This window comes from Denticeps clupeoides, chromosome 18 (assembly GCF_900700375.1).
Source record: "Denticeps clupeoides chromosome 18, fDenClu1.1, whole genome shotgun sequence".
Taxonomy (NCBI): domain Eukaryota; kingdom Metazoa; phylum Chordata; class Actinopteri; order Clupeiformes; family Denticipitidae; genus Denticeps; species Denticeps clupeoides.
This window is the reverse complement of record NC_041724.1, coordinates 6,492,282-6,519,610: the sequence shown is the minus strand read 5'-3', so window position 1 is coordinate 6,519,610 and position 27,329 is coordinate 6,492,282. Positions and strand designations below refer to the sequence as shown.

The following is a 27,329-nucleotide window of genomic DNA, read 5'->3' as shown; positions in this document are numbered from 1 at the left end:
AGGGCGTCTGATAAATGCAGTAAATGTAAATGTAAACCTCTGAACATGGCTGCAGAACTCACCTGAAATGTTCCTAAAGAACATTTATATAATGCTATCAAAGCTATATATAAAAAAAGCTGTATAAATAAAGTGATCTTTGGATGCACTTTATTTACAACAGAGTGGGAAAAAACAATGTGTGGTTGGAAAAAAGGAAAACATCAGAGCGCCTTCCGTGTATGAAATGGACGTAGACTATTCTTGAGTCTATAAAGGTAACAATAATATAATAAAGGTATGTTAACAATAAGACACTCATAAGAAAATGTGTTTCTTGTCTGTTCTACTAGGAACTTGCTATGGGTGTTAAAAAATATGGACACAGCAATACATTGTGATATTTACGTGGTAATATTGTACCGAGACAGGGACATAAAATATCGATGGTCCACCGGGTGGGTTTTCTTTAGCGGGGTCAGCAGAGGTGAGAGTCAGAGGTGCGACTACAACCTCCACTCCTGTAGATGGCGCCGTACAGCCCGGTACTTTAAAATACTGCCTGGCGGTTCAAGCAGGGTGAATAAAACACGACGGACTGATCACAGGATCTTGTACGTCAACTATGCTTTTACATTTTAAGTAAACTGTAGAATGTATCGTTATATAATCGTATCGTGAGATCCTTGCCGATAGACACGGTTCTATACTGGCTGGGAAATTTCCTAGGCTAAATCTAGACAAAAATGTGGTCGGTTTTCGTTGACTAAGAGCCCCGTCCACGCGAGAAGGCTTTTCGGGGACACTCTCACCTTGCGCCTTCTGCTGAAAGCCCCCCGACGAGTCCCCGATGAAGAACAGGCCCTGTTCGAAGCTGATCTGGTCATACTTGGCCATGTTGGCCAGCAGGCTGCCGCTGACGGGGAGGTACAGCGTGCTGCCATTGGGCGCCCAGCTCTCGGAGCAGTAGACTCCTTGCTCGCCCCTGATGTGGACAAAATTCCCTAAACGTCACGGGTGAAATAAGCAGCGTTGGTTAAGCGGCAAAATCAAAAGAAATGCTACTACAGCGACCGCGACGTCTGGATGTGTGGTTTTACGCGGCGAACCTTTATTTACATCCCCGTTATTGGAGTGCAGGCGCTTATTCGCCTTGTCCCACGTACGTGTCGCGTCACGCTTACCGTTCGTTCCTGCTGGCTCTTGAGGAGCGCCGCTGTAAGCGCAGTCACCGAAATCGCCCCGCTTGCGTTTACTTGGCAGGAGGTCGAGCGGCGCGTCGCCCAGCGCGTTGCCCCACCTGTGAAGTTTGTGAAGGCCGCCGCGCAGCTCCATCAAAGATGAAAATTGGAAAAAAAAAAAAACGGAGAATGCCTAATGGTGTAACGCGAGACCTTCACACGACCGCGGTTAACCTGCAGATCGCAACGGCGACTAAATACTAGAGGGAACGGGCTTAAACGTGTGGAGACGCCGTTTCAGCAGCGTACGAGCTTTGCGCGCCAGAGTCCCACAGACAAGGTTGCCAGATGTCGTTACGTGGACAAACCGTCTCGTCTTTGTGGGGACGAACGCCCGCATTTCACAACCGAGAAAAAGATGCGAGTGTTTGTTTTTTTTTTACCCCCACACAATTAGAAATTCACTAGCAACGGTCAATGATGCATTTCATCAAAAAAGTCGCATCGACGCTAAAAAAGCGGATGTGGCAACGCAGTCTCATGGCGAGAGGAACCAAAATAAAGGACCTCTACGTAGCGCTACATAAACACTAGTCAAATAAAGATTACACTATATGTAACTTTATTTAAAAGCCAAAGAATTCATGTAATTAGTAAAGTTGTCTCATTCTTGAAATAAACGCAATGTTTTTTTTTTCTCTGTGGAGAATTCGTACACGAATTCGTCATCAGCTGCGCGCCGTCCCCCCGTGTTGACGTCACCTGTTTCACTTTTATTTTAGGGAGCCTATATACTGGACTCTGCTTGAGCTCTAAATATTTTTTTTCTCTCGTATGCTGTACAGAGTGATTGTTATTATAGAAACAGACCTTAGCTCGGTTACACCTTCCTAAGATATTCCCAAAAAATATTGCCTAAATCCTCTTTCCATGATGCTGGCCACTTGTGGTAAAATCTCAGTTGATCAGATCAGTTGATAAATAAAATCACATGACTTAAGCAATATATGGAAACACGTGTTTTTGTGTTTCTTAAAAAAAAGTCAACATTTCCCTAAACCCAATACAATACAAAGATAAGAATCATTAATACAGTCATCAGAAAGAAATTCTTCAGCAAGAATAAACTACAAAGTCATGCTTACACGGGCCAAAACAAAAAGTAAGGCAGCCAGGCTATATACAGATTAGATCAATAAGAACTGAGAGATGCTATCAGACAGCCTTCTTACAGATGTAAGGAAGTTTAAAGTCATGATCCCCATGTTTTTGGATATCCCTCAGAACCTACTATAATAAGTAAAATACCAATCTTTAAGCTTGGACTGACATATAAATATAACCTAGTGTTATAAATGAACTGCTTTAAAGTCGCCAGGATAGCGTGTGAAACCTTTTTATAATCATTTTGAATGCATTCCCAACTATACTTTCCCAGAGACAGATAATCCAAAAAATTGCAACCAGTTTCCACAAAACAAAAAGAAAAACCTTTTATTAATCATTATCATTCTATTCCATATTCCATCCTCTGCTAATTTCATCTTGGGCAATGGTAGCCTAGCGGTTAAGGGACTGTAATCAGAAGGTTGCCGGTTCGAATCCCGAACTGCCGCTGAGCAAAGTACCCCCACACACTGCTCCCCGAGCACCTGTCATGGCTGCCCACTGCTCACTAAGGGTGATGTTTAAAAGCAAAGGACACATTTCGTTGTGTCACCTGCAGTGTTTGACAATGACAATCACTTCACTTTCATAATCTCGACATGTGGGGTGACATTACTCACTTCATCAACACCATTCACCAAACACAAAAAAAATTATTGACCCACTGGATCCTCAGAGTCTTGCATGACAGAACTAAAAAAAATACATTTGTGCTCATTTTTACATTCAACCACCAAGCAACTGCAATGTTTTGTACATTTTCAAGGCGGTTGGTGGACTTCCTTTTTTAGGGTAGGGGTGGGATATTATCTGGCCAGACAAAGCATGAGAAGCGGGAGGTAACCTTTCCCCTCATGACAACATATGGGGACAAATTCCAGATCCGACCTTACAACAAGCTGCAGCAATATGATAATGTATATCAGTGTATGGGTATGTTTAGTACGTATCGTATTTACAATAGAGGTGTGAACATTCACTGGTCTCACAATTCAATTTGATTACGATTATCAGTGCTTCAGTATCAATGATGCAGCCCGTACATTTTCTACGTGGTCACATGATGCTTTCAAATACAAGAGTTAAGGTCTCATACGCCTGTGTGGACGCTTTGATTTCTGAAAATATGTCACGGCCGCCGGGTGAAAAAAATCACCAAGCAACGTAATTATGATATGGTATGATTACGATGTATTGATTATATGATTAATTTCAACATCCCTAATATATAATATATAATATGATAATAAAAATAGTAGTAGTAATAAGATATGATATTGATAATGATAACACAGCAGCACAGTGTGCGGTGAAGAACTGACTAATTCATGACTCAACCGGGTCCATTAAATAACTCATGAGTCACAAATCTGAGGTCTCCATTGAACCGAATCCTTTGAGTCCTAACTACACCATGTCTAAATTGTAAACTCTGTCATATGAATACATCTTATAATCATTAAAACATCGATTACTACCATAAAGATTGCATAAATTACACTTACTTTCCGCCATCTGAATCTGAATCGCTCACAGACGTGTTAATGGTTAGCGGCGGTTCCTCTGGCCGAAAACGGAACTGAATCGGAATCGCTCAGAGATCCGTGTTAGCGCTACTAACCCGAGTCAGTGCATCACTTCCTCCACAGCCAAAAACATGCAGGCTGAATCTGAATCGCTCAAATGACCAGGTTTAATTGGAACGTGATTCATTCTCTTCATTCTTTCAAAAGACGATTCAAATACTTCAGTTGACTCACAGCTGTCAATCCGGCAATACTGACTCAAGTGACTCACGCACCAGATCCTAAAAAGGATCCGATTTTACAGCTCTAAAACTCTATATAATCAGTATAATTATGGTATGGATTCTGCAAAGTCGTTATAAAATGAGTCTTTGTCTTTCAAGAAACTGATAGATTAATAAAAGGGTGTCAGTGGTTGTCAGAGTTAGTTGCTTTCCACCCCAAGTTTTAATTTATGCAGTTAAAATTAAAGCAACATAGTGATTGCAACTTGTTTTTCTCTAGAAAAATATGTTGTAGTGTGGTAAATATAGGTGAGACTGACCAATTGCACCAAGGAATTAAGATAATGAATACTTATAGAATACTGAAGAATCAAGAAAATTAATGTTGAATTAGGACTAACTGACCAGTCCCATCGAAGAATAAAATCTAAATGAAGACTTATTGGCTAGTCACATTGAAGAATAACGTTTAAATAAAGACTGACTGACCAATCTTAGAAGGAAATTAAAGAAAAAGAAAACAAATGTTGTTTTCCTGACCTAACCTGACCTATAACACTGAAGAATAAAGACAAAATAATTTTAATGTTGTAATGTATGAACATTAATAAATCACACAATGGTTGTGCCCTCATTGTACTGGTGGCACAACAGGGAACCTGAAAAAGAATAACACTGCAAGAATTAAGATTCTTTTACATTGACAAACCAACACTATTTAAAAACAGAGACAGTTTTAAAGGAAAATATAGAATATGAGTAGTCCACTAAATAAATTAATAACGGCAAGTATCATTACAGGAATCAATTTCATGACTGCAGTGGTAGTATATAATATATGGCAGAAAAACCATCAAATGGTACCATTATTCGAAGAACCCAGAACTAGGTTCCCAAAAAAAGAAGAGATGACAAGAAATAAAAAAGCTGGTGAGTTGGAGGATGAAATTGACCTGTCAGTCTGAACCATCATGAATACACATGGGACCATGCTGCCACAACGGCATTTTTTTACTGGCACGAATATGCGAGTAGCATGGATGAAAGACTCGCAGGTGCTGCATTTATTGGCCCAATGTGTCGACTTGTGGTGTGACATTCGTCACTTTAATCGCACCAAGGAATTAAGTTAATGAATACTTCTAGAATACTGAAGGATCAAGAAAATTAATGTTGAAGTTAGGACTAACTGACCAATCCCATCGAAGAATAAATTCTAAAAGAAGACTTATTGGCTAGTCACATTGAAGAATAACGTTTAAATAAAGACTGACTGACAAATCTTAGAAGGAAATTAAAGAAAAAAAAAAACCTGACCTATAACACTGAAGAATAAAGAATTTTAATGTTGTAATGTATGAACATTAATAAATCACATAATGGTCGTGCCCTCATTGCACTGGTGGCACAACTGGGAACCCCAAAAAGAACAACACTGCAAGAATTAAGATTCTTTTACATTGACAAAACACTATTTAAAAACAGAGACAGTTTTAAAGGAAAATATAGAATATGATTGCTCAACTAAATAAATTAATAACGGCAAGTATCATTACAGGGATCAATGTCATGACTGCAGTGGTAGTATATGATATATTGCAGAAAAACCATCAAATGGGACCATTATTCGAAGAACCCAGAACTAGGTACCCCAAAAAAGAAGAGATGACAGGAAATAAAAAAGCTGAGTTAAACGAAAAAGCTGGTGAGTTCCAGAATGTACTTGACCTGTCAGTCTGAACCATCATGAATACACATGGGACCATGTTGCCACAACGGCATTTTTTTACTGGCACGAATATGCGAGTAGAATGGATGAAAGACTCGCAGGTGCTGCATTTATTGGCCCAATGTGTCGACTTGTGGTGTGACATTACTTACTTCAATCGCACCAAGGAATTAAGTTAATGAATACTTCTAGAATACTGAAGAATCAAGAAAATTAATATTAAAGTTGGGACAAACTGACCAATCCCATTGAAGAAAAAAATTTAAATGAAGACTTATTCGCTAGTCACATTGAAGAAAAACTTTTAAATAAAGACTGACTGACCAATTTAAGAAAAAGAAAACAAATGTTGTTTTCCTGACCTAACCTGACATATAACACTGAAGAATATAGTATGAACATTAATATATTACACAATGGTCGTGCCCTCATTGCACTGGTGGCACAACAGGGAACCCCAAAAAGAATAACACTGCAAGAATTAAGATTCTTTTACATTGACAAACCAACACTATTTAAAAACAGAGACAGTTTTAAAGGAAAAAAATATAGAATATGATTCCTCCACTAAATAAAATAGTAACGGCAAGTATCATTACAGGAATCAATGTCATGACTGCAGTGGTAGTATATAATAAATGGAAGAAAAACCATCAAATGGGACCATTATTGGAAGAACCCAGAACTAGGTGCCCAAAAAAGTTTCTTACGAAAGAAGAAATGACAGAAAAGATGAAAAAAGCTGAGTTAAACGAAAAAGCTGGTGAGTTCCAGAATGTACTTGACCTGTCAGTCATCATGACTGCACCATCATGAATACACATGGGACCACAACGGCATTTTTTTACTGCCACGAATATGCGAGTAGAATGGATGTGGAGTAGAATGGATGAAAGACTCGCAGGTGCTGCATTTATTGGCCCAATGTGTTGACATGTGGGGTGACATTACTCACTTCATCAACACCATTCACCAACCACAATGTTTGGCGCAACCAGGTTTTTCCAGAAAAAAATTTTTTTTTGACCTACTGGCTCCTCAGAGTCTTGCATGACGGAACTAAAAAAATTTGTTTGTGCTCATTTTTACATTTTACATGAGTTAAGGTCTCGTACGCCTGTGTGGAAGCTTTGGTTTGCTACACAATGAGCAGGAAAACGTTTGTATTGTTCGCTTCCAAGATGGCTGCCTGTAACCACTAGTAACTTTTCAAAACAAAATGTCTAATTTCACTGCAGTGACAGAAGGTAAAGAATTACACTGACATTATGTTTCTACTGTAATACAAATCAACAGTAAATAGGTAAATGCCAGTTTTTCAGTGTTTTATAAACTTAGTCACAGCATAGAAATTAGACGTATTCTTGCGAAAAGGTAACAGGTTACAATCCTTTTGAAAGAGAACAATACAAAGATTGTTAGTTGCTTTCCCCCATGTTTTTACTTATGCAACTTGTTTCTTTCTAGAAAAATACGATGTAGTGTGGTAAATATAGGCTATGTTAGTGAGACTGACCAATCGCACCAAGGAATTAAGTTAATGAATACTTCTAGAAGTATTAGGACAAACTGACCAATCACATCGAAGAATAAAATCTAAATGAAGACTTATTGGCTAGTCACATTGAAGAATAGCTTTTAAATAAAGACTGACTGACCAATCTTAGAAGGAAATTTAAGAAAAAGAAAACAAATGTTCTTTTCCTGACCTAACCTGACCTATAACACTGAAGAATAAAGTATGAATGTATGAACATTAATATATCACACAATGGTCATGCCCTCGTTGCACTGGTGGCACAACAGGGAACCCAAAAAAGAATAACACTGCAAGAATTAAGATTCTTTTACATTGACAAACCAACACTATTTAAATACAGAATACAGTTTTAAAGGAAATATAGAATATGATTGCTAAACTAAAAAGAATAATAACCACAAGTATCCTTTCAGCAACTACTGCCATGGCTGCAGTGGTAGTATATAATATATGGAAGGAAACCCAAGAAACGGGACCATTATTGAAAGAACCCACAACTAGGTGCCCAAAAAAGTTTCTTACGAAGGAAGAAATGGAGGAGATAAAAAAAAGCTGAGTTAAACGAACAAAGCTAGTGAGATAAAGAATGCACTTGATCAGTCAGTCTGAACCATCATTCTATTGGCACGATATGCCAATAGAATGTCGCTGGTCTACGACCCCTGACTTAAATGAATAAAATGGAGTTTCGGCTCCTCTACATGCATTTGTCGTCAAAAGGTCAATTCGTTCGATTCGTTCGATTCGTTCGCTAATGTCTGAGTTCCGCTCCGCCTGCGCATGCGCACTTCTATTCTCATCGTCCCTTCCATTGCTAGGCGCATAGCCTAAAGCTGTAAGGAGCGTGTACAGCCGTGCATCCTTCAACACCGAAACGGCGTCATGTTCAAGATCGAAGGCCTCGGTCCTAAAATGGATCCAGAGGAGATGAAGAAGAAAATGCGAGAGGACGTCATCACGTCCGTGCGAAACTTTCTCATCTACGTCGCCATACTCCGAGTCAGTAAGTAACCCGCTTCTCTCAGACGGCGGAGCGCGGTCGTACTGTGTTCCTCTCGTGGGTTTTTAGACCAAAAGCCGCGTTCGGGGGACTTGTTTTTTTGGTCCCGTTGGTCTTGTGCGCCGCGGACGTTGCCTTTGCTAGCGGTGCCCTTGCCGTGAACACGCCGGCGGCCCGGTACTGTCTAAAGGCTAAATGCTAACAGCCTTCTAACCGCACACACGTTCATTACTCTAAAAAAAGGGAAAATGTGGATTCTGCCAAGACTCTTTATGGAAGGAAGAAATCAAGAGTTTAATAATAAAGGGGGGTGAAGTTGGTGTCAGAGTTGGTTGCTTTTCCTCGTCGTTTTCTACGTATGCGGTTTTGTAATTAAAGCAAGTCAGTACATTGTGATTGCACCCTGTTTCTTTCTAGAAATATATAATGTAATGGAACGTAGGTTATATTATTGAGACTGACCAATCGCACCAAGGAATTACGTTAATGAATACCTCTAACCAATAATACTGAAGAATCAAGAAAATTAATGTTGGAATCACATTGAAGAACCTGTTTAAATGAAGATTTATTAATTATTAATGTATGAAATTAAGACTAAAACACAATACACTACTATTTATATGTATATATATATAAAACAATATATAGAACATTATATAGAATATGCTTAAACCAATGAAAAAATCTATAATCAAATATACGGCTGTTGGAGCTGCTGCAGTCTCTCTGGTGGTAGGTTATGTAATATATAAGAAAAAACATCCAAAGACACCAGTAGTGGAAGAACCAGAAATTCTTACAGAATCAGAGATAAATAAAAAAGCTGAGTTTGACAAAAAAGCTGATGAAGTGAAGAAAATAATTGACCTGTCATTCTGAACAAGACTGGAGCCTTAGACTGCTTTGCTACCAATAATGCATCAGCTTTCAGAAAATAAAATGTTTTAATTTTGACAGGAATGTTTTGGTCTTATGCTGTTAACTGAGATCTAATTGGTTTTGTGTTGAATGCATTCACACGACAGATCCAATCTATTTTGATTTATAAAGAGCATGTTTTAAAAAGAATTAAGGTGAACGTAAAAAAATACATTATTATTATAAATAATTATTTTATGTCATTTTTAAGTAGACAAAAAAAAACTGTAAAAGCCAATGAAAATAGGTGGGTTTGTCTTAGTGTTGAATGCATCTCAGATGGGACACCCTGTGAGTGAATAATTCTGTGACTTTCTTTGCAGCCCCTTACGTCCTGAAGAAGTTGGACAGCATATGAAGCAGGTTCCTGGTCTCGGGATCTTCTTCGATCAGTGATGGCGGAGCTGCGTGTGCAGGGGAGCTGCATCCAGGCCCTGCTCCCATACATGGACTTTAAAGCAGGACGTACAGCAGCACTCTGATCCAACTAGGTTTTGACATGCGTTACATTTTTTTTTTTGTATGTGGAAGAACAGCCGAATGTAACAGGTTGCACTTTCCTAATTTAAACTACAGACCAATTCCACAAGAGAGTTGAATGTCTTCAGTGTCATTATTAAGCAAATTAAGAAAAAGGATGGATTGACTAATAAAAGCTTGTCTGTCTTTATTTATTTTATTTTTTTGTGTCATTTTATATATCACAATATGAACTGCTAAAATCTACCATCCTCATAACAGAAACGTCATCTATCTACTAAATCTCAGACACAGACCGTGTGTGAAGATTCTTCAATCTTATACCTTTTACAAAACAAGCATGATTTGCTGATGCATATGGTAAATTAAACCATGTGTTACCTGCATGTGAAAACTCTTGAGAAGACACAATTATTCATCATACCATGGCAAAAGAAGTTGTTATCAACTCAAATTAATTAACGTATAAAGCCTGAAAATCTTTCTGTGCTTATTTATATATTAACGTATTCTAATGTTTTTAACACATTCCACGTAGAGCGATCTAAATTCGGGTCCCTTCTAATGATGTACGACGCTCGTTGGCTGTTCGGGAAGATTGACAAGCAAGCCGTCCAATCACAGAGCGTGTTCCAGACGCGTCCCTCAACATCTTCGCGAGTTTCCGTATTATTGTTCCTCATCACATCTAATGGGGAAAACCGTCACGTCGTGGAATAAAGCTTCGTTCACACCCTTTTAATGGTAAGATCACATGTTTACGACGTGAAACAAATGGAGAGGGAAAAAAAAACATTTATACCCGGCATCGCAGTTGGTCGGCAGGAGTGGGAGCTCGGGGATTAGATGGCAGCAGACCCACGCCAGTTAAACCGCATGCACAAAACACATATGCTGTTGCAGTAATACAATTATTTATCAGTCCGATTCGAGGGTAAAAAAAAAAGTGTGCATTTCTGCGGAGTAAATGTTTCATATCTTTTGAATGCAAGGTGATGGAGTTCCCAGGCCATTATGAAAGGGTCTTTCAGCAGCTGAATCGCCAGCGTGTTCATGGTCGTCTATGTGACTGCATGGTCGTGGTGGGAAGTCAGCACTTCCGTGCGCACCGATGTGTCCTCGCCGCATCCAGTTCCCACTTCCATGCTCTCCTTAGTGTGGCTGACAGCGACGAAGTGGACGAGGTCATTGTGGGCAGAGATGGAGGCATGAGCTTGATCCAGCTGGACTCCGAGGTTGTGACTGCTGAAGCGTTCTCGGCCCTGCTGAACATGATGTACACCTCAAGGCTGGACCTGGGAAACTCCAACATCACAGACTTGCTGCTTGCGGCGTCCTACCTGCACCTGAACGCTGTGATCAAAGGATGTAAGCAGTACCTCTCCTGTGGCACACACATCTCCTCGCACATTGATGAAAAAGTAAATCTGCGTGGGGACGCCGGACAAAGTAATGTTCCCATTCATGTGCAGTCCCAACCGCAGGCGACCAGCACAGACACCCTGGGTGGAAGAGACCAGCCGTGTTTACTGCAGCATCTGGGGATGACATTAGTTCCTGGTGGACTGCCGCCAGAGGACGACAGCGGAAGTAACAGTGAGGATGAAGTCAGAGAAGTTGCATCAGCTTCCTCAAGCAGGCGCCCTCACAAACGGAAATCCTCGTTGAGTCCAGCACTGGTGCAAGACGACGAGCGGTTCCAGAGCCCCAAGCAACGTCTGATCATGGTCCATGGTGGCCAAAACGAAAAGTCAATTGAGATGCTGAGTTGGAAAGGAGAAGCCGGTGTCGGCAACGAGAAAGTCACATCTCCGGATTCTTTACCGCCCGCCCTGATCGTAGGGCAACCAATGGAATCCACCAAACCCGAAGAGCAGAACTTTGAGTCAGCTGCATCACCTCAAATGCCCAGCCAGTCACACAAGGCCCATGAAGGGCCAGTGCAGATCAGCCAGGGTGATGGATTTGTTCTTAAAGTGGAGGAAGAGGATGACGATAGGACAATGGAGGTGAAGAATGAGGATGTCCCTTCACCACTCAAGACGTTTGAGGAGACCGAGACAGCAGTCAGCTCTCTGATTGAGGTCAGCAGAAACCTACAGGGGGGCTTGGTAAGTGAGGACGATGAGGCAGGATTCAGCCCAGGAACATGTGATGATGAAATGCTGGAGACACAAGCAAGTACTGAACAGGCAGTGGACGGACTGCTGCACAAAACTGCAGATCAGAAAGCAGACGAGACAAGCAGGGTTGACCAGGGACTAGAGAAACAAAACCTGGTTCCAGATTGCGATGAGGTCCCAAAATGCACAGATGTAATTGATGCATTTGGACAGGACAACAGGAGTAATGAGCCTAGTGGCATCGTGGAGGCCAACACAGCTGTCCAGAGGACAGAAACCATCTCCATACCCTCTCCTTCCACAAGAGTAGGGAGCACGTTCTTCCTTCAACTTGCCCAGGAGAGCCTGGGTGGAATTCTGCAGGCAGTGGGACATAATCTGGATGCCCAGAAACCAAGTGTCACCCTGCAGTCCCCTGCCTTTCTACCTGCCAGCAGACAGCCAACAGGGTCAGCCAGGCAAGGCCTGGTGGCGTATCGCCGCATCGCTCCTAAAGCCACACCTCAAGAGTCAGACAATGGCAAGGCCACACACCTTCAAGACCCCTCGTCCACTTCCTCCTCCGAGGAGACCGCGGTTCCCGTGGCTCCTCAACTCACTGTGGCATCAGACGACGTAATCGCCAAGTGCAAGAAAGCGGTGTCGGAATATAACGTGCTGGTGGTGCAAGGGGCCAGGAGATACGCCTGCAGGATCTGCTGCAAGACCTTTCTCACACTGACCGACTGCAAAAAACACATCCGCGTCCACACCGGAGAGAGGCCGTATGCCTGCCCCAACTGTGGCAAGCGCTTCAGCCAGTCCAGCCACCTCAACAAACACTCGAGAACGAACTGCCTGCGCTGCTGAGCAGGCCCGGCACACCACTGCGTCCGTGATGAGCGCAAAGCACAAAGTCAGCATAATTAAAAAAAAAAAAAAAAAAAGCCACAAAATGTAAAAAATGTCAAATGTACATACGTAAATATTTAACAGTTTTAATTGCGTTTCCCATTGAGTGTAAAAATGTAGCCTCTTATGAGCTCTGCATGCGATCTTGACCGTCAGCCATTGTGCTTTGACTGGTCGGGCTGATCACACTAGCTCCATGCACTAAAAGAGTATGGAAGAAGATCGGTGAAACATGAAGCAGTAAAAATAGGTCATAAAAGGTGTTTGTATGAAGCAAATTGTACAAATTGCACATGCCGTATCATACAGTATCTCATGGATAGCAGCACCTTCAGCGTTATTGCTGAATCTTAAAAACTAATGTTGTCTGTAAAGGTTATTTAATTTCAAAAGATAAACCATCAAACATGCAGTCAAATATTATGGATTTGTGATATCTGTTTTGCTGATATTTATTTTTGAGTGTGGTAACAAAAACTTGCCAAACCTTATAGCGAAAGGTCTGTGTTCGTCTGTGTAGAAGCCAATCAGGTAGCACTTGTCATGGACAAAAAGTAGGATTATATTAAGAGGAGTATGTTGAAATATGGAATATCTCTGGGTGTTTGTTATGCAAAGAGGTGACAAATATTTCTTGTGAGGAGAAAAAAATATTTCATGTGAGGGTGAATGTTTTATCCTCTGAAATGCAGGCCTACTCATAAAAAAATGCACATAAGCGGTTTCATTGATATCGGTCAAACAGAGTAAACATTTATTTATTTTCTTCTGACAGTACGGTACACATTGTAGCTGGAATGGATGATTGAAAAATCAAGTGTCTTATGTTCTTGTAACAATAAAACTTTAATAAAAAAAAAAAAAAGATGATAAGCATTGCTTGGCACTTTGGAGCGTGGTTTAATAATATCATGGCTTTATTATGGATGTATTTATTCTCAACAGATGTACAGAATGGAGTGTGTGTTTCCAGTTTTTTGGTTTTCATTGAAATAAAGATCTGCTGTAGTATATACTTGGAGTGTTAAGGCTAACATTCATTTTTACTGATTATGTGGATTTTAAGACTTACAAATTAATGTAATTAATTCATTATTTGATGAACCAGTCCGGCACAGTCAGACCGTAAAGCTGCAGGCCCCTACAGCACCAGCTCAGAGGGCATCGATGCACCAGTCAGTCCTGACAGGAGGTTGTTGGCAGTCAGTTCAGACATGATGCCCCGTGTGGTGTAGGTGGCACTACCGATGTGAGGGAGGACCACTGCCGGAGAAAGAGACAAGAAAAGAGAAAATCTAAATGCATTTATGCCAAAATGCAATTACTTATCCTTTTGCCGTTTGTCTTAAATGCATGAATGAAACACAATTCTCATTAAACTTCCAAAAGAGGGGTTCACCCTAAAGTGTGAGAAACCATTTGCATTTTAATTTCAGAAAGATTGTACGTTGTACTCACTGCAGTTTTTTAGGGTCAGTAGGGGATGGTCGGTGGGCAGCGGTTCAGGTACAGTGACATCCAGCCCAGCTGCAGCAATCTGACCACTGGAGAGAGCCTCGTACAGGTCCTCCTGATTCACCACTGAACCTCTGCACAGAAATAAAGAGTTCATAGTAGTGTGGCTTTTGTAAAGCTCAACATATGACAATGTGACTTTAAATGTGTTCATGGATACGTTGCATTCGTTGCTGGGAAACTTTTAACCAATAATAAAAAGTGCATTATTGGGTAGTTTGTCTTCCCACCTGCTGGTATTGATGAACACAGCCGTACTCTTCATTTTACTGAAGAAACTGTTGTCACAAAGTCCCTGGGTTTCTGGGGTGAGGGAGCATGAGACGACTACAAAGTCACTCTGGGACAGGAGTTCATCTAAAGAAACTGATACAGAGGGAGAGGAAGACGTCATGTTTCTGAATTCATTTGGTTCCTCGGTTGGCAGCCACGTTTTTTTTTTTTTTTTTTTACTATGCAGTGTAAAGCTCCTCTAGCGAACCGTGATGTCGGCATCAAAGATCTCGTTCATGTCCCTCCCCTCTTACACGGATCATACTAACTAACTAACTAACTAACTAAATGAATGAATGAATGGCAAATATATATATATATATATATATTTCCTTACCATACTCTCCATTCAGCTCTTCTGCTTGCGGCTTCACTTGTCTCCCCGTGTACAAGAGCCTCTTGACCCCAAATGGTATCAAACGCCGAGCAATGGCCATTCCTGAAACCAAACCCAGATTCATGACTGCATATGTATTTGCATACAAATGGTTAAATCAGTCTTGCAACTGGTACAACTTTTTTGTTTTTTTTAAATGCACATTTAAAAGCATCATAAATTTTGAATACCTATGCGACCCAGTCCAATCACTCCGACGGTGGAACCGGAAAGCCCATAGCCACACAGCCATAGGGGTTTCCATGTGCTCCACCCTCCACTGAGCAACAGAGTGCATTCCAATGATAAAGTTAAATGCAGACAAACTATTTAAGTATACATACAGGTAAAATGCAGTTTTGTTGTACTAACCCTTTCACCTCCTGCACGCCCTCGGGTAGACGCCGTGCTGTGGCCAAGAGAAGGGCCACAGTGAGCTCGGCTGTGGCGTCCGTCAAAACATCTGGGGTGTAGCCCACTCGAATCCCTCTAACAATTCCGAATACACGAAAAAGCAAGAGAAAAAAAAACAGTGTTACCCAATTCGAGAATAGTTTTATGAGGTCTAATTGCAAATGGAAAATAAATATACATCAGTTTTAAAAAATTAAATCAACAGCCACTATTCTCGTCTTGTTAATACTATGTTTTCAGTCGTTTCCTAGACCAAAATAGACAGTATCTGGGAAAACTATCCACACACAACAACAGGTCCTTTGGGGCTGAAAAAAATGCAAAGGACTGGGTGTGTGCGGGATTTTAGGATGACCGTAAGGCAGCATTTCTCAATCTGTTGAGAAACAATGGTTCAAAGCGCTTTACCCCAGGATAACAAAATTAATATCAGCCACTTTGTTTTAATCACTACAAAAAAAGTGAAAAACTGGCCCACATTAGACGTTGGCAATGCGTGCCAACATCTGAGCCTCACCAACCGCTTTTTGATCTCATCAACTGCAAGATGGTCAAATCCTACAGACATGGTACTGATCACCTTCAAGCTGGGACCTGTGGAGGACATCACCAATGAGACTGCATAGCAAACCTGATCTAAAGACTAAATTTGCCATCATTTTGATCTGGCAACCAAGCGACAGGTACATGCAGTGGATTCACCCAGTACGTGTGGGGGAGTGTTAGCTGTTGATGGCCATTTTATTTTTCCTGTTGTCTTTGAAACTAAATATGTATTAGAGCCTACCAGCAGCATCCAGAACCTCTGCGTCGATCCGGTCTGACAGCAAGCAGATGAGGCCGTGAGCACCAGATACACCCTTCAGCAGCTCTGCACGGGGAACAGGTTCATCAGAATCCCAAACGTCCAGTTTACACCTGGGAAGCGTTCAGCACCACGTTAATCTAGTGGTGGCCTAATCTGGTCCATACACTGCTTTAAGGTAACATTGAAGCTATGCTACACAGCAGGTCTACCTATGAAGTCCATCTGGCCTCTAATACTAATAAAGAAAATAGATTTTTTTTAAATAGAATTTTTAAATCTCCCAGTACCACCCCCCCCCTCGCCTGGTCCCTCCACCGCTGAAGGTACGAGGGGGACTCTCATCTAGACTGGAATAAACTTCCCCTCAAGATCAGAACAGCACAGTCGCCGAGTATTCATAAATGGCAGCTTAAGACCTTCCTCTTTAGAGAATACTCACTTGTAACTTTCTTAGTCTGATTTATGCAAGAAAAAAAACAATTGACAACCAATTGAAATAAAATGGTTTGAGTCCAGAACTGATTACTTCACTGATCTTAACATGTAAGTCTCCTCTGGATAGTTGTTGTCAGGGAGAATTAATTCAACGGTCTCACCGACGTGCTGAGCAGTGCCACCAGATGCAGCCACGCAGGTCAACATTGCGTGTACGAAAGGTCGTGTAAACAAAAAGGTCAAGAGTTCAAGGGCACGGTCACTCTTTCCAGAGAAAACAAGGGCTTAGCAAAGATCGCGGCGATTTGTGAATATGGGGATAAATGTGCACTTTAAACAGTGGTGACAGACCAGGAGAGAAGTAGACATTTTTTTTAAAAAGAAAAGCCCCGTGGCCTGCGTACATTTCTGCTTTGTTCAGAACCGCCATGCCCTCTGGCGGAATACGCCTGGTCACGAACACCTTGACGGGCCGCTGTCCGCTCTGCATGCTGCTCACGGCGTCGCGACGGAGCCAGTCGAGTCGAGTCGAGTCGAGCCTGGAGAGCGACGCGGCAGAGTGACGCCGTGAGAATGTGTACCCTCGAGCGCAGTCGCGCGTTAGTGACGTAGACCCGTCGCGTCACCAGTGACGCGTCACAACGCTCGCTGCCTGTTCACGCGGTCACCGGAATTCAAATGATCGTTCTGCACTTACGATAACCCCTTTCTTTAATCCATCATTGAGTAATTTAGTTATATTTTCCTATTCGATTCAATAATTCATTATTAATCAAGTGTTTTTTTTTTGATGCATTAAATATTTATAGAAGGAAGTGTTCATTTCCTGACTGGAAACCTTCATTACTTTTCCAGTATTGAAGATATTCCTTTATGACGTGCTGAATAATACAAAATTATTACTTGGGGGTCATTGGAGTGATAAAAAATCTTAATAACCTAATTTTATTATGCAAACTCTGTGTTATTTGTGATTGTTTTTTTCCTGGTGTTTCTATTGAAAAGTATCTTAGTATCTTTAAATGTGAAAACTATTCATGAATTTGGCCTTTTTCTTCTCTCTTTCAGTTTCACTGTGAATGTATATGTTCTCTACTAATGTTATAAGATAATTCCAGTGACATTCATTGATTTACTAAATGGTTTTATTAATAACATGTAGGAATTGTGTGTTTGTACAGTACTTGGAGGCTGATGTCTCTAATTACTGCTGACAAAGGTCTGTTGACCCTTGACTGAGACATCCTGTTTCATAACACGCAGAGTACTGCTTTTTCTTTGCTGGAGTACTCTGCTGTGGGATATTTCCCAACTTCATTTCTGTTTTACTCTAAACTTGACTACTGCAACTGTCTACTGCCTGGACTTCCACTGAAAACTATACGACGTCTTCAGCTAATCCAGAATGCTACTGCAACACTACAGAGTTCAAAAAAAATTCTCACACACTGCACATCTGCTAAAAGACCTGCAGTGGCTTCAAGCAACTGGTCGAAACATTAACTCTCGACGTCAAGGCGAAGATCGGTCCTGCCATTCTTATCTGCACTAATCAAGCAGTGACTGATCAAGTCTTCTCATCAAAGGAAGAGGGAGACGTATCCAGACTCTTTACAGTCCTGGCTCCTCTGACTTTAGCAGAGGAAAGAACATTCCTTCGAAAGGATAGCAATATTGCTACCATTGATAGCAATGAGGGCGGGGCTAACACAGGCCAATTAGCCCAATTGGCTGGCCAATCAGAAGGCAGCGTCATCCTTTTAATAGGAACTAAGACCGAGCCAGGTTACTTCCCTTTAAGCACGAAGCCGCGCCGATTCCGCCTCTTCCATATAAGGACATGTTTACTTTTCTCGGCCGAATCGCCTCTTCCGGGTTCCGCCACCGCCAGCTCCCCTTTAACGGGACGTCGGAGCGCGGCGGCTGTGGACCAAGTTTCGCCGGCGGCTCGCGTCCACCGCGACAGCGTGCAGCGAGGGCCGGTCAACGGGGACCGCGGACGCCGCCGCCGCCACCACCGCAGCCTGCTCCCGGGACGCGGTAAGCACCGGAGCCTCCAGCCAGCTCCCGCCCGGGTCCGGAGGAACCAGCCCGGCGGCCTCCGGACAGCGGAGGTTTTTGTCGACAGATGGGACCGATTCTGTCCGTGTCCGCCGTCCTGGCTGCAGCCAGCTATTTCACGGCTGCGTCTGCGTGTAATAATCTTTTATAATCCGCCTCGATTGGACGGTTATGGTTGATGTGTCGAATGCAGGCAGGCAGTGTGATTTTGTGTGAAGTTGCATGACGTGTGAACATCTTCGTGGCAGAGAAATATGTTCGGCATGTTGCAGCAGGCAGGTTGTTTTAACCCCCCCGACACACACACACACACACACACACACACAATGTTGGTTATATTGTGGCAAATGTAGATCTCTGTGTGTGTGTGTGTGTGTGTGTGTGTGTGTGTGTGTGTGTGTGTGTGAGATTCATATGTGAAGTGTCACCACAGATCTGGTGTTATCGGTACAGGTTTGGAGCGTGGAACGTGTCGGACGACCTGGCAGTCCGGTGCCCTGCCTTCCAGACGCATGAGCGCGGAGGGGGACGCTGTTTTTTAGGCCATCGGTCCGGCCGGTCGGGGGAATGGCGCTGCTGACCCTGCACAGGTCACCCACCATCGCCGTCCGGGTGAGTCCGTTGTCTCGTGTCGCGTGGACCGTGTGCATGTGTGTACGGCCGACTTGCGTAACCCTGAATTAGTCAGAATAATAAATAAGAAAGGAAGCAGGAAGATCTGTAGTTGTTTATTTGGTTGCCGGTTGAGATTTTTTTATTTTTTTTGTCCTCCTTGGTCTCCGCTCTGTGCTATTTTGGCACAGTTTTAACTTCGGTGCGTTTTAAGCATCGCTGGTATGTCTTAACTTTGCCAGATGGCACTCCTCAGACGGCAGTTGCCTTTTTAAGTAGCCCTGTTCGTCTCGCTCGCTCCCTTTGTGTGGTGTAAGACCTCAGCAGAGTAAAATAAGAGCCACGGGAGACGTTATGATCCGTTTTCTGCCAGAGGTGTCGTCAGTGTGGCCCAACAGACGGCCTTTCGACACGTGCGAACCCCACCCGCCCCGTCGTCTGAGAGAGCGACCTGTAACTCGTAACGAGAGTGAACTGACTAACTAACTCTGCTCATTCTCCTCCTCCTCCATCTCCCCATCTCCCCATCTCTGCTCCTCTCTCCTCCCCTGTCTGTGTCTGGACATGTCAGTTGCATAACAGGTAATGTTACTGTCTCAAGTTTCATTCCGCACAACCAGCCGATGCCAGAGCGCCCCCCCCACCACCACCACCAACACTCCTCCTTCCCTTCCTCCTTCCCTCCCTCCGCCTCTTTCTTTGTCGATTCCTCGCCCTCTCGCTCTGCCCCGTTTCTCCCTATCTGCTTTCACTCGGCCTTCCTGTCTTACTTATCGCGGCTGAAACCTTTCCCAGGAACTCGAAGCCCTTCGTCTCACCCGCTGTGTGTGTCTCCTCTCCCCCCCCCCCCCCCCCCCCCTTTTTTAAATTTTTATTTATTTATTTTTATTTAATCTGGCAAAGTCTAGTGAAGTTGCGTTACTTGTTTTTTTTTTTTTATGTCATTCATTTTATTAATTAATAAGCCTTCAGCTTTGTCTAGGAGGTGTGTAATGACTTGAGGCCGCAGTTGACATTTTTTGCTGTGAAATCTCATCTTATGTATGATTGCGCAGCATCTCTCAGTTGCCTGTCAGTAACACATTTGAGTGGGGAATTTGGTGCTAATTAGAGCCCGACAGAATCTTGTGTGTTTAAAAATAAAAGTGAAATGATGCTCTGTGAATATTTTGCTGATAAATAATGCCAATCTTTCAAAATTGCCTTTTTGAAGGATGAAAATATCCCAAGACGAAGGTTGCTTCAGAAAAGGTAGGCATGGCTAAACCAAGAAATAAATATGGCATATGGAAATATATCCCCACTCGTCGGTTGGCATGTCAGGCTGAACGGGCGTTCTCTCCATTTCAGGGAGAGCTTTGCTCTGGTAAAAGGAGCTGTTCTATTGCTGGAGGAAGAAGGACTACAAGATGAGAACTCCCCCTCTCCACAGACCAGCCCCAAATTCGTGGCCAAGGCCTCAAACACGCAGCACAGACACCTTCAGGCCATGGTGTCCTTGCTGCGGCCGGAGGACTCCATCAAAGTGGTGAGTGAGCACGATGTCCTACTCCGTCAGCTCAAAAAGTAGGTAGTAGCCTAGTGGGTAACACACTCGCCTGTGAACCAGAAGACGCAGGTTCAAATCCCACTTGTGTCCCTGAGCAAGACACTTAACCCTGAGTTGCTCCAGGGGGGGGGACTGTCTTTGTAACTACTGATTGTATGTCTCTTTGGATAATGGCGTCTGGTAAATTATGTAAATGTGAAACTTGTCTGTTCATTCCATTCCTGCAACCACAATTGCCCAATCGCCCCTCAGGCCGTGCGGCTGGAGTCGGTCAGTGCCGTCAGAGTGCGGTACCTGCTCATCATCACCACCCTCAGCAGCAAATATGAAAGCCTCTTGCTGGGAATGGACCTGCCGGACATGCAAAGGTGTTTGAAGGCATTTATAATTTCCCTTTCTGAAGCATGTACGGTAACATGTTATTACATGGACGTTTTGTCCAGTCATTTTTCCTGTTACGGTTACATTCAGTATTTTTTGTGTTTCAAATTGTATCACAACAAGGCAACGCACGGTCATTTGTATGCATAACCAGTGAGATTATATGACCCGATATTTATAAGTAAGGCAAGTATTGCTTTAAATCCAGACACTGCAACTGCTTATTACGGATGCAAATGAGGGCATGAGGTCTAGAAGCCCGGGTGCTTGTCTTACTGTGCAGTGACACTTTAATTAATTAGCACTGTTGGTTTTTATATATTCATTTGTCATGTCCTCCTCTGTTTCACTTTCTCAGTGATCATTGCACAATCGGCCTGGTTCTGCCCGTGTGGAGCGATACTCAGGTGTTTTTGGATGGTGACGGGTAAGGACGAAGCTGGAGTTGGTAGTGAGTGAAAGAGACTGTAAGAGTGTTTGTTTTAGGGGAAATGAAAAAAGAGGAACAGAACTGTGTGTCGTGTACTGGACGAGGGCCAGTGGTTATCAAGCCTTAAATCTGATCTGATCTGGTCCTTGCACATTCGTAATAGCATGTAGTCTCTTGGGAACGTTTAGAAATGTCTTTATTAAAAGAAATGCAGAAAAATTCAAAGAGTCAATAAAGGAGAATTCAGTTGAAATGAACTCTTGTCTATAAATGGCTGTTCTGGCATGTGTTGGACGCCTTGAGCAGAGATAGAGTGCTGGGACTAGGAACTGTGGGGAATGCAACTACTTTAACGTCAGTCGATATAATTGCTTACTTTGGCTTCTTTAACGATCAGGGCTCGTTTTGAAGGAAGTGTGACTGTTTACGGTCATTTTTTGCTGTGTCATCTGTCCACAGCCTATAGCTGTCTGCAGTGAACATACAGGAAGGGTCCAACCTCATTCACCGTTTCATTTTGTACTTTTTGTTGGCTTTTTTTTTTTTTTTTTTTTTTTTTTTTTAATGTCCTTCTCCCCCAAATGTTTTGAGCTAAATGTATAATAAGTTCTGCAGTTGTTTTTTAGTAACTATCGTAGTTATGCTTCATTAATTGTGTAGAAAATTAATTTTATGCTCCCCCCTTGTTTCAGTGGATTTAGTGTGACATCAGCAGACGTGACCAGGATATTTAAGCCGGTGTCAATGCAGACCATGTGGTAAGTTCATTTCCGCTCTTAGTGCTACTGCCTCGCAGTAGTAAACGGTTAAAATGTGAAACCTTCTATTTATGCATCACAGGGATCTGGTCTTCAGTGATCGGTGGAACTTTTTTTTTTTTTTTTTTATGGTTTTAAACAATAAAGGTTACTGAAGGAAAATGAGAAACCTGTAGGTCCACGCTTCACCAGCAGGAAATAATCTTTTTATCATCTCTTTAGCCTTTTTAAACATGTATCTGATTAAAGTGCTGGATCATTTGCTGTCGGCGGACTCCCAAACAATTGAGTTATTCAGTGAAATACACACATCAGTGTTTGGAATAGTAATGATTGAGTGATTTAATTAGATGGGTTATTGGCATTTTGCAGTCTTTTATAATTTAAATGTGAAAAATATATATATAAAATATTACCTCAAAGCTTAGCTCCTGTTTATTTTGGTCCATCTCATTACCTGTGTGGTGCTTGTCAGGTCTGTGCTGCAGGCTCTGCACGGGTGCTGTGAGCGAGCTATGAGAGGAGCAGTAATCCCAGGATGTGGCTTGGACTGGGCCCGGCACTATCAGAAGCACGTGGAGTCAGACCAGATCTGTCTGAACGAGTGGACGGCCATGACCGGACTGGAATCAGTCCGGAAGGACAGCATGGGACAGAGGTTATTTGAGTGTTTTATTGCCTTATGGGATTTTGATTTCTTTCCAATCAGACAAGTGGTTCTAAGGTCTGTTGCCAAAACACTGAGAACAACTGTAATAAGCCAATTTCTCACCAGTGCCAATGAGTTCATTTTGCTTCTGTATCGTCAAAGGGCCCTATAGCAATCTGAAAATAACATTCTTCTACAAAAGACTCAGAATTCACCATTGAGCAAGTTGTTATAATACAAGCTACTTTATTATATAGTCTTCTTTGCATCTTAGACACCAGATAGTACCTGTAACAGCTTGTTGCACTCTCACATCATATCAATCGCCATGTAGCTCATCTGAGCGCGTGTCTGTGGAGAGGAGGATCAAAGCGCAACTCCGAGACATAATGAGGACCGAAGACCTGGAAACAATCACCTCCAAACAGGTACTACAGGAAGCAGGAGACGGGCCTCGGCTTTGATTGAGAAATGAACCACATTCCACTGAGGCAGAAGACTGAAGGGATCGTTTCCTTCGGTTTAACTCTGCGTTTCCTGTCTGTGTTTTGTAGGTGCGGGGTGCACTGGAAGCTCGAACAGGCATGGACATGAAAGACTACAAAGAGTTTATTGATAATGAGATGATGGTGACCATGGCACAGATGGACAAACCTTCCAAAATATTAGACTACCTTTACTTGGTGAGATTTGCAAGACCATCCACACCATACCTGATGTGATTTTGTTTATTTTTAAAAAATAATAATTAAAAAAAACACTCATCACTACAATACAGTATTGTGGAAAAAATTCTAGTTATCATTTTTAGTACTCTTTACCCCGCTCTTCTTATGACAGAAGCAGCACTTATCAAATGTCTTCACTGAGAGAAGTCGCCTCTTCTGTTCATAGGGATCAGAGTGGAACGCTGCCAATTTTGAAGAGCTGCAGAAGAACAAGTGAGTCCTTTCTCCTAAAATTCTGTCCACGGAGAGTCAGTTACAGTGTTCATGGTTTGTAGCGGCTGTGTGTCTTTGTGCAGGTGCTGTGCAAGTTGCTGATCCAACTAGTTCATTGTGAAATGTTTTATGTAATTTTTTTTTTTTTTTTTTTTTTCCCCCCTCCCCCTAACGAAGCGTTGGCTACATCCTGAACGTCACCATGGAGATCGATAACTTCTTCCCAGAGTCCTTTAGCTACATGAACATCAGGGTGTACGACGTGGAAGCGACAGACCTGCTGTCACATTGGAAAAACACGTATAACTTCATTAACTCAGCCAGGTAGGCGGAGTCTCCCCCATCTTCCCTTGTTTGGATACTGGAACTGAATTTGTGAAAATAAATGCAAGTATAAGCGAGGCAAAACGCACACTATAACATTTTTTTTTTTTCCTCTGTCCCATGTTCTGAGGCCTCTGAATTACATTACCAAAAATGCTCAGTATTCTGCACTTATATTCCACAAAACACAGGTCACCCCCCCACCCATTACCCATGACTACAACAAAATGCAAATTCTTAAAAGAAATGCGAGCTTATTTAAAAGCAAGAAGGCTTAGAACCTCGATGTCACACCTCCCTGCATCTTCACGAGCAGAAACGAGGAAGTGTGGTGGGTTTTTTTTTTTTTGGGTGATTCACAGCTCAGTGTTTTACATGAGGAGGGTGGGCTGCTCATGTATGAAAGAAGTGATTGCACAGCGTTCACAGGGGTTGTTATTGTGATTAATCCTCATGATGAGAAAAAGCCGCTGTTTTACTATTTTCAGGGTGGTAGAACCATTTAAGTGTGAAGGTTTTTCTATGAAGCAAATAAAAGCGTGTACGGAAGTGGACTTGTAACCGAAGGGTCACAAAAATACAGTCCCCACACACACCGCTCCCCGGGCTCCTTTCATGGCTGCCGATTGGTTAAATGCAGAGGACACTTTTCATTTCTATGCTCTGCACTGCTGTGTATCACAATGATAGAAAAAAGTGCCTGTACAGCTTAAAATATGCTTTTATAAATTAAAAGTGCATGCATGTGATCAGCAGGGATCAGCGCAATGATCAGTTCTCCCTTCTCCAGACTCAGCGGCCAGGCGGTGCTGGTCCACTGTAAGATGGGCGTATCACGCTCTGCATCCACAGTTCTGGCATATCTGATGAAGCAGAAGGGCTGGACGCTGGAGACCGCACTGACCTACGTCAGGGAACGCCGTCCCATCGTCCATCCAAATGAGGGTTTCCTCAAGCAGCTACAGATCTATAGCGGAATCCTCAGCGCCAGGTCTGTCCACACAATTTCACTAAACCAACAGTAAATAATCCTGTTCAAACAGTGCATTGGGGAAAAAACTGTTTCCATGTTCTTCAGTAAGCAACGCCACAGCGCACTCTGGAGGAGGAAGTCGAGAGATTTACAGAAATGTGCTCACAAGAATCAAGAGGAAAATGCGGAAGCTGAGGCAGAAGCTGAGGGCGATGCGGAAAGTGACACAGAAGGGGAGGAGACGAGCTCAGAGGAGGAAAAAGTAAAGTTAAAGTGCTGGAGGCATCGAATCAAGCATCGAAATCGGGGTGTAGAAGCATTGCGTGAAGTTTTGTTTTTCGTTTTGTTTGTTTCAGGTGTTTGATGAGCCTTTTTCTACAGCAGAAAGCACCGACCTCCCTGACCAAAGCGAAGCAGTTCCCTTAAACCCTGTAATTACAGTTGAAGAGCCCGCCATGGTGAGCGCAGTGCACCAACCTGTCTGTCCTTTAGAGCTGCAATACTCCGATTCGGCTCCCTCTGAGTCACCCGGTGAACTGATCCGGGTGCATGAGTCACTTGAGTCAGTACTGCCAAATAGACAACTGAAGTGTTTGAATCATCTTTTAAAAGGAAGTAAAATGCATTGTGAACCTGCTCTTTTTGAGCGACTTTGATACGGCTGCATGTTTTCAGCTATGGGGGAAGTAAACTGCCAGATGCAATGACTCTGTGAACGATTCAGATGGTGCAAAAATTGCAATTTCTATGGTAGTGCTTAATGTTTTAATGATTATAAGATGTATTTACGTGACATGGTGTAGTTAGGACTCTAGGAATGGAGACCTCAGATTCATGACCCCATTATTCAATCGATCCGGGTGATTTTTAATGAATCGCACAGGACTACTGTCCTTGAACCTGCCTGTCCTGTCTTCAGAGCAACTGCTCATCCATCCAATGCCGCCCCCTCTGCTCCTGCCAGGTTTCGCCGAGCCCCAGCAGAAGTGGCAGGATGAATCTGTTCTCCCTCATGCAGTCCATCAGTGAGCTGGATGATGATGACCGAGAGCATGAAAAAGAGGTGAGAAATGGGTTCATATGAAGAGATATGGGGGGTGGAGTAAACAGCAGATTGGCTATTTATGCAGTTTGCTGCTTTTTCTTTTTTCCTTTTCAGCTTTCTGCCATTCAGAGAAGATCACCAGGGCAACGGAGACGGTGCCAAAGCCGAAAAGGTCTGATTCACCAGAGGGCCCACGTAGATGTGTCTCCTGAACCATTTAGCCAGTCAGGAAATGCAAAACGACCAGGGGAGGAATCAAACATTGCTGTAACCAAGGAAAGCAAGAATGAAGGAGAATGTGTGGAGAAGAAATAGTTGCTGTTTAAGGTGGAAACTGAGGACTTAAGCTCGACAGACACTAAAAAAGACACTACAATTTCCACCATAGTTCATTCTCCCGTGAGGTGGTACTTATTTTATTTCATTGATGCTCTGTGAAATGTTTTTTTTAGAAAACATGCATTCACAAATACATTTTTTTTCCCCACAGCTAATAGTGAAATTACATAATTAATTATATAACAAACAAAAAAATGTATTCAATTTATGATTTTAGAGCAGCCCCTCTTAAGAGTTCTCAGACACTATGCAAAGGTATTTAGCTAAGGATTTCAACATTAGGAGGTGACTGGAACTCTACTAGCTAACTTAAATATAACAGGCTCAGAAATTACCGCAGCTACCACCAGAACAAAAGGGTAACTTTTTGGTTAAGGTTGAGGTTTTTTTTTGTTTGTTTGTTTTTTTTTTTTTAAATGGTAGCTTTTTGGGAGACCCTACACCCATTCACACAGGACTAAATGAATCATTTAAAAGTTCTTTTTTTTTAAAAGCCTAAAATAGACCTGAACCATCTTAAATTTTTGGATTTTAACTCTAAAATGTGACATTTTGAAAATAATGGGAAAAGTATTTAGTATTGATCAACCTAAAACTGAGCGCTTTACTTTTTATTTTGCTTCTTTTGCAATCCCAGAAAAAGCAGTTATTGGGTCTGTCAGAAAGACAGACCATTTATTATTGT

The 27,329-nt window shown here is 42.4% G+C and overlaps 4 protein-coding genes across 5 annotated transcripts; 3 read left to right on the top strand and 1 right to left on the bottom strand.

Annotated features, from left to right (window-relative positions):
* The first annotated feature begins 8,132 nt into the window (after positions 1 to 8,132).
* Positions 8,133 to 9,946, top strand: tomm5 (translocase of outer mitochondrial membrane 5 homolog (yeast)). Its single transcript, XM_028960587.1, has 2 exons — positions 8,133 to 8,349; positions 9,591 to 9,946. Exons 1-2 carry the CDS (start codon positions 8,229 to 8,231, stop codon positions 9,623 to 9,625), a joined length of 156 nt encoding a protein of 51 aa, XP_028816420.1. The 5' UTR covers positions 8,133 to 8,228; the 3' UTR covers positions 9,626 to 9,946.
* Positions 9,947 to 10,199: 253 nt separating this feature from the next.
* LOC114768357 (zinc finger and BTB domain-containing protein 5-like) lies at positions 10,200 to 13,631 on the top strand. The gene is made up of 2 exons (XM_028960583.1): positions 10,200 to 10,491; positions 10,740 to 13,631. The coding sequence occupies exons 1-2, from the start codon at positions 10,489 to 10,491 to the stop codon at positions 12,717 to 12,719; spliced, it is 1,983 nt and encodes a 660-aa protein (XP_028816416.1). The 5' UTR covers positions 10,200 to 10,488; the 3' UTR covers positions 12,720 to 13,631.
* Positions 13,632 to 13,656: 25 nt separating this feature from the next.
* grhpra (glyoxylate reductase/hydroxypyruvate reductase a) lies at positions 13,657 to 17,283 on the bottom strand. Of its 2 annotated transcripts, none has more exons than XM_028960586.1 (9): positions 16,987 to 17,283; positions 16,127 to 16,257; positions 15,831 to 15,933; positions 15,298 to 15,414; positions 15,117 to 15,205; positions 14,887 to 14,988; positions 14,507 to 14,642; positions 14,220 to 14,350; positions 13,657 to 14,024 (listed from the first exon to the last, which is right to left on the bottom strand). In XM_028960586.1, the coding sequence occupies exons 1-9, from the start codon at positions 17,070 to 17,072 to the stop codon at positions 13,903 to 13,905; spliced, it is 1,017 nt and encodes a 338-aa protein (XP_028816419.1). In that variant the 5' UTR covers positions 17,073 to 17,283; the 3' UTR covers positions 13,657 to 13,902. The 2 variants fall into 2 exon arrangements, with proteins under 2 accessions (XP_028816419.1, XP_028816418.1); XM_028960585.1 differs by having other exon boundaries at positions 15,861 to 15,933; positions 16,987 to 17,278.
* Positions 17,284 to 18,452: 1,169 nt separating this feature from the next.
* On the top strand, positions 18,453 to 26,794 carry LOC114768352 (protein phosphatase Slingshot homolog). The gene is made up of 17 exons (XM_028960580.1): positions 18,453 to 18,622; positions 19,097 to 19,255; positions 20,469 to 20,506; positions 20,606 to 20,783; positions 21,057 to 21,172; positions 21,544 to 21,612; positions 22,308 to 22,373; positions 22,849 to 23,031; positions 23,357 to 23,450; positions 23,577 to 23,705; positions 23,917 to 23,963; positions 24,141 to 24,287; positions 25,078 to 25,278; positions 25,366 to 25,522; positions 25,617 to 25,718; positions 26,225 to 26,323; positions 26,420 to 26,794. Exons 2-17 carry the CDS (start codon positions 19,211 to 19,213, stop codon positions 26,618 to 26,620), a joined length of 1,872 nt encoding a protein of 623 aa, XP_028816413.1. The 5' UTR covers positions 18,453 to 18,622; positions 19,097 to 19,210; the 3' UTR covers positions 26,621 to 26,794.
* Positions 26,795 to 27,329: the final 535 nt, after the last annotated feature.

Excerpts from the sequence above, each read along its gene's own strand:
- tomm5 (XM_028960587.1), top strand. The coding sequence starts at position 8,229 with ATGTTCAAGATCGAAGGCCTCGGTCCTAAAATGGATCCAGAGGAGATG. Across the intron at positions 8,350-9,590 it reads CGTCGCCATACTCCGAGTCA|CCCCTTACGTCCTGAAGAAG; the intron begins GTAAGTAACCCG and ends CTTTCTTTGCAG.
- grhpra (XM_028960586.1), bottom strand. The coding sequence starts at position 17,072 with ATGCAGAGCGGACAGCGGCCCGTCAAGGTGTTCGTGACCAGGCGTATT. Across the intron at positions 15,206-15,297 it reads GGCGTGCAGGAGGTGAAAGG|TGGAGGGTGGAGCACATGGA; the intron begins GTTAGTACAACA and ends TCTGTTGCTCAG. Across the intron at positions 14,989-15,116 it reads GATTGGACTGGGTCGCATAG|GAATGGCCATTGCTCGGCGT; the intron begins GTATTCAAAATT and ends GTTTGGTTTCAG.
- LOC114768352 (XM_028960580.1), top strand. The coding sequence starts at position 19,211 with ATGGCGCTGCTGACCCTGCACAGGTCACCCACCATCGCCGTCCGG. Across the intron at positions 24,288-25,077 it reads AACTTCATTAACTCAGCCAG|ACTCAGCGGCCAGGCGGTGC; the intron begins GTAGGCGGAGTC and ends TCCCTTCTCCAG. Across the intron at positions 25,719-26,224 it reads CAGTTGAAGAGCCCGCCATG|GTTTCGCCGAGCCCCAGCAG; the intron begins GTGAGCGCAGTG and ends TGCTCCTGCCAG.